This window comes from Saimiri boliviensis, chromosome 7 (genome assembly GCF_048565385.1).
Source record: "Saimiri boliviensis isolate mSaiBol1 chromosome 7, mSaiBol1.pri, whole genome shotgun sequence".
Lineage (NCBI taxonomy): Eukaryota > Metazoa > Chordata > Mammalia > Primates > Cebidae > Saimiri > Saimiri boliviensis.
In genome coordinates, this window is record NC_133455.1 from 92563207 (window position 1) to 92569731 (window position 6525).

General features: G+C 38.2%; 1 protein-coding gene across 8 annotated transcripts in view; it reads right to left on the reverse strand.

Annotated features, from left to right (window-relative positions):
* Positions 1-6525, reverse strand: part of DENND5B (DENN domain containing 5B) — a 207736-nt gene that overhangs the window by 70575 nt on the left and 130636 nt on the right. For all 8 annotated transcript variants that reach the window (XM_074403024.1, XM_074403023.1, XM_074403026.1 and 5 more), the window contains one exon: positions 2677-2864. In XM_074403024.1, the coding sequence (XP_074259125.1) occupies positions 2677-2864 (188 nt within the window). The remainder of the gene's footprint in view (positions 1-2676; positions 2865-6525) is intronic.

Below are 6525 nucleotides of genomic sequence, written 5' to 3' on the forward strand. Positions count from 1 at the left end.
ACTTTTTGTCTACCAGTTACTGTGAAGACGAGCAAGAATAGTAGAAAGTGAAATGTACTCCATGCAATTAATCTTCAGTGCCTTCTTTCCACCATCATTTGCTCTACCCTACTCCCTAAAAACCAGTATTACAAATGGCTACTTATGCCTAACACTTTTAAATCATGGGGATAGCTAGTGGGTGATTAATTTATAAATCTACATAGTTACATTAGTTAGCTAGCAACTAAAATCATACCTTCTTAAAATAATCATTTCGCAAACTTGTCATTTTTGTAACTATGTTTATAAGACTTATCACTATTTTTAGCCATTATTTTAGCATTTGCAGGGAAAGACGGAGGGAAGTATTACTAGTGAGTATATTTAAGGCATTTTTTAAATGACAATTTCTATATCCAATTCCTCCCCAAAATTATGTGAAGCAGATTATTTCATCTCATTATAAAATAATGCCAGAACAAAGTGATAGACTGTTAGCATTTCCTTATAAAACAATGATGCCCTGATTTATAGTTTCTACACAGAAGCACTGCTATTTCCACAGCTAATTCAGGTTATTTCATATTATTCTACTCTATGAACAGATGGATCTGTGCATTTATTAAACAGTGTTGATCTCTTGAATGAAAAATTAGAAAATCACAGACATTACTGTAAGAGCTTTCAGAATCCCTAAATTTGTTCATCTTTAATGTATACATACAGGCATAGTGATGGAAAGGTTTTTCCAACTACAGATATATCAAGGTGGCATTTAAAAATCTCTCAGCAATTGTTAGCAAAAAATGGAAAGACAATATACATATAGTCTTATAAAAATAGTACATGATTGCGCCGGGCGCGGTGGCTCAAGCCTGTAATCCCAGCACTTTGGGAGGCCGAGGCGGGTGGATCACGAGGTCGAGAGATCGAGACCATCCTGGTCAACATGGTGAAACCCCGTCTCTACTAAAAGTGCAAAAAATTAGCTGGGCATGGTGGCACGTGCCTGTAATCCCAGCTACTCAGGAGGCTGAGGCAGGAGAATTGCCTGAGCCCAGGAGGCGGAGGTTGCGGTGAGCCGAGATCGCGCCATTGCACTCCAGCCTGGGTAACAAGGGCGAAACTCCGTCTCAAAAAAAAAAAAAAAATAGTACATGATTAACATACAAAATAGATCAGATACTCAACAAGAAACTAAAATGTCCTTAAGTCTTCAAAACCAAATGTATTTAACTAGTCTATTTCTTTTTCCTTGAAAATTTAAAGGATTAACTTCTTTGAGCAGAAAATATACTAGATTAATCAAAGAGAAAACAAGAAAATTCAAGGAATTGAGAAAAGAGGTAAAACAGACAAGAAAAAGATGCACAAGCCCAAAAAGAACAAGTCTGTATATGCATCTTATGTGATCTGAATCAAGCTATTTTTCTTTGAGCAAAAATGTTCATTTTTGTGAGGAAATATTCATTAGAATAAAAGTAAGCAGATGATTATGAGAACTATTACAGCATATAATGGCTGTGGCTTAGTGTGTTAAATTCACTTATTAAAAAGAAAATCTCTATGGGAAATAAGAACAAATAAAGGTGAATCTCAGCATGAGATTTTATTAAGAAAGGTACAAATTAAATAGCTAGTGATATAAAGTAATTAATCATCTTATGTTTATTAAAAGGCTGTGGCACACTCTCACCCATGTTTCATTTCAAAGACTTTACATGGTAATCCTCAGTACCACTAACAATAGGTAAAAATTAGATTCAAACTGCTTTCAATAATTCTTGTTTATATATTTATTTTTGAGACAGTGTCTCACTTTGTCACCCAGGCTGAAGTGCAGTGGCATGATCTCGGCTCACTGCAACCTACACCTCCATGGTTCTAGCGATTCTCTTGCCTCAGCCTCCAGAGTGCCACCACGCCTGGCTAATTATTTGTATTTTTAGTAGAGACGGGGTTTCACCATGTTAGCCAGGATGGTCTTGATCTCCTGGCCTCATGATCCACCCACCTCAGTCTCCCAAAGTGCTGGGATTATAGACATGAGCCACCAAGCCCGGCCTATTTTTTTAAAACAACATTTGAAAGTACAACACATAGAACGTACAATAACCTTAAGGTGGCATAAAAGCTAGGTGTTAGAATTTTTATTTCAACTACCAAGCCAAGTTGATATTTAGAGGAGGTTGATAACTGGCCTTGTATCAGAAAACAGAGAATACCGAAGTACTGAATATTTCCATTATCCCTAGTTGGCTGCAAGATGTTACTTTTCATTTGATAGGGTCCAAAATCAAATTCACCTTAATTGATACAATGATTTTAAAGGATGTTAAAAACTGGGCTGTATTGTTTAAAAACAAAAGTTATAACATGAATAAAGAAAAAAAATGTTACTAGAATAATAAAGCAATGAGATCATGCTACCACTGCTCCATCTTCACAAATTAATAATTGTAAAAATCGGCCACTGTCTTGTTCTGAACCAGGTTTAGTTAATGACTATGTGGTAGTCATCATATGGAGTCACAACTTGCATTTTATAGCTCAGGCTCTCCCCTAGCCTTACTTGGAGAGTTAGGAGAGTCAAACAGACAGATATAATTTGGACAAAGACAATGTGATCTAACAAAAATCACCCTGACCTAAATCAGCAAACAGCAAATACTTCATCATTCATTGTAGTTTTACCTCTTGAGGAAGTTCTAGTTTAGAACGGTCAGTTCCTTCTTTTGACTGAAGGCCCATCAGATAAGGAACAGGAGCATCAAGAAAATGTAGCAGAGAAGCAGGTAGGATGGGCACATAAACATGTTGCCATTGAAATGGGAACAAAAGTGTGGTGATTCCTTCTGCCACAGTCATCAGGCGTTGATAATCTGCACAGAACAAAGAAAAAGGGAGGGAAGGAGTAAAAATAAAAACATAACTTCATTAAGCTGGAAAATGTGGATTTTAAGAGAAAAAAATCTGTGTTAAAAGTAAATGTGATCATGCAGAAAATAGGTCAGTTCTATTTCACTATAATTAAAGAATTAAATGGTTTCATTTGAATCGTTTTAAGGGGATGTGGGTAGGTAGGAAACATCATCACACTCTTTGCTTCTTAAAATCATAGGTATGCGAATTTATACTCTCTTAAAGTGTGGAGGAATCAAGAACTAATAAAACTGCTCCTGGCATTTATCCCACTAAAAATGTACAAGATACAGTGTAACATTATTATTATTATTTTTGAGATGGAGTCTCACTTTGTTGCCCAGGTTGGAGTGCAATACAGCAATCTCAGCTCACTGCAACCTCTGCATCTCGGGTTCAATCGATTCTCCTGCCTCAGCCTCCCAAGTAGCTGGGATTATAGGTGTCCACCACCACACCAGGCTAATTTTTATATTTTTAGTAGAGACGGGGTTTCTCCATGTTGGCCTGGCTGATCTCGAACTCTTGACCTCAAGCAATCCACCCACCTCAGCCTCCCAAAGTGCTGGGATTACAGGGATGAGCCAACGCGCCTGACCAGTGTAACATTATTAATCACTTATTTGTACATGCATACTCACACAATTCCCAATTCAGAGGCATTTTTCTTTCTTTTTTTTTTTTTTTTTTTGAGACAGTCTCCCCCTGTCACACAGGCTGGAGTGCAGTGGCACAATCTTGGCTCACTGCAACCTCCTTCAGAGGCTTTTTTCTTGTACAGTATATATGAACATGGCTATAGCTTTTGGTTAGCTGATTATATTTATTTCAGCCTTTATTTTGGGAGTACAAGAAGTCAAACAGATACATGCATTCACAGTCACAATTCCTATGTCTAACCCCTAACCACAAAACTATCATATCTGGGTATTCTCGAGTTAACAGAAAATTAAGGATTGGTGTTTTTGTTTTGTTTACAAGAACTAAATAATTTATCAAAATTGAAAGCTGCCCACAATAAAGTGGCCTTTTAAACCACGCTGTAAAGGCTACTTTATACTTACATATGTCCATAATTCCTATTTAAAGTTTGGAAGTAGACATGTTTTAGAATTCAGATTTTTAAATTTAAAAAAGCAATATGGTGCATATACTACATACATATACCACATACCTAGGGCAGTATCCTATAATCAAATACATTAATATTTCTGCAGCAAACCATATCCCAGTAGGACAGATAATCAAAGACTATGAATAGGGTCGCTTTGTTTCAGGTTTGGTTTTGCTGATGAATGAGTTACAAAAAGAATGTTAGGTTTTCAGAATTTTTTGGATTTCAGAATTGAAGATAATGGATTGTGGGCTTGTAATAATCCTTGAATAGAACACATTGTGGACAAATACAGTAAAATCTTTGGGAGAAAGACTTCAGGGGAGTCTTTTTTATTTACATCAACTCAAAAAACACCTGACCAAGCATAAACCGGATATCTTCCATTTAATTTTTTTCTTGTGTCATTTTATAATTTTAAATAACTACCTTTTTGGTAATAAATCATCAGTTATCCACAGCCCAAGTTTACTTAAAATCTTCCTTATTTGATTCATAAAGATTCAAATTTTAGGTAAAAACCTGTTTACAGGAATAACTTCTAAAACAAACACCAGGTGGCCTCAAAGGTAGGGGTCAGTCCTATGAACACAAATAACTAACCTAATTACCTCAGGTGGACACATACATTTTATCAGCTGAGGCTCACAGAAGAAGCGAGGCTGAGATAGCTGGTTCTGTCTGTGTAGGTGAGGCAGGTAGTAGAGGAGATCAGACATTCAGTTCCTACCATTTGCTAGGATAATCAGGCAGATGTTTGAACTGCAGGCAATATGGGTTTTTATCCCGGGGCGAGGGGGGTAAAGATGAAAAGTTGACCTGAAACCCTTGAAGTTTGCTGGATGTAGGTGTAGAAACTGTGCCCTAATCAGAACTAACTTAAGTACTGCACTATCACAGAACTCCATTATGGCACGTGGCCCTAGTACTGTCTCTCCTCTCTGTGGGTTCCCTAAAGACAGAGTGGTGTCCATTTTCTCTGATTTTATCCATAGAAGCACAGAGCCTAATCACAGCCAGTGCTGACTAAAATTTACTGATGCTACTCAATGTTACATTTTTTTTCCTCTTAAGTTCAACAAAATCCTAACAAAATGCAAAAAAAGGCACACCAGGTGCAGTGGTTCATGCCTGTAATCCCAGCACTTCAAGAGGCCGAGGTGGGTGGATTACCTGAGGTCAGGAGCCTGGTCAACATGGTGAAACCCCATCTCTACTAAAACTACAAAAATTAGCTGGGCATGGCGGCAGGCACCTGTAATGCCAGCTACTCAGGAGACTGAGGCAGGAGAATCGCTTGAACTGGGAGGTGGAGGCTGCAGTGAGCTGAGATCACACCACTACACTCTAACCTGGGCAAAATAGCGAGACTCCGGCTCAAAAAAAAAAAAAAAAAGGCCAAGCATCGTGGCTCACACCTGTAATCTCAGCACTTTGGGAGGCCCAGGTGGGCAAATCACCTGAGGCTAGGAGTTCAAGACCAGTCTGCCCATCACGGCAAAACCCTGTCTCTAGTAAAAATACAAAAATTAAGCATAGTGGCACATGCCTGTAATCCCATCCACTTGGGAGGCTGAGGCACGAGAATCCCTTGAACAGAGGAGGCATAAGTTCCAATGAGCTGAGATCGCACCACTGCACTCCAGGCCTGGGTGACAGAGCAAGACTTCGTCTCCAAAAACATTTAAACCCCAAAACAAAAACCCACCAGGAATAGGAAGAGACAGTTATTTACAGTTATATACTATGAAGACCAAATCCAGAGAAATCTCCTTAGATTCTACTCTGTGGCCATCCACTTCAACCAAGGATTGGGGCCTTTGTTATTCTTATAACTTCAGTATTTACCACAGTATCTGGCATATAAAAGAGGCTAAAATGATATTTTTAAAAGAACAGATGAGAGGGATAAGAATGTATATAATTCTGCTAGATATCTATTACTTAAAAAGACATGTGTAGATTTTATTCCATCCATGTTTTGTGGGTGTTATATGTCTATTCTCTCCAGTTCTGCATTATCTTCAAGATTGAAGTACCACACACTTTTTTTTTTTTTTTTTTTTGAGATGGAGTTTTCACTCTTGTTGCCCAGGCTGGAGTGTAATGACATGATCTTGGCTCACTACAACCTCCACCTCCTGGGTTCAAGTGATTCTCCTGCCTCACTCAGCCTCCCGAGTACCTGGGATTATAGGCACATGCCACCATACCTGGCTAATTTTTTTTTGTTTTTAGTAGAGATGGGGTTCCACCATGTTGGCCAGGCTGGTCTCAAACTCCTGACCTCAGGTGATCTGCGCGTCTCAGCCTGCCAAAGTGGTGAGATTACAGGTGTAAGCCACCATGCCCAGCCCACACACTTTTTAATAATGCAATTACTCAGCAGAAACAAGATGATTCTTTTTAATTGAATCAAGAAATAAAAGGCAGAGTTTTCTTCTTTAAGCATTTTTAAAAACAAATATTTTAGGAAAGTCTTTTTATAATTGATACTCAAAGTGATG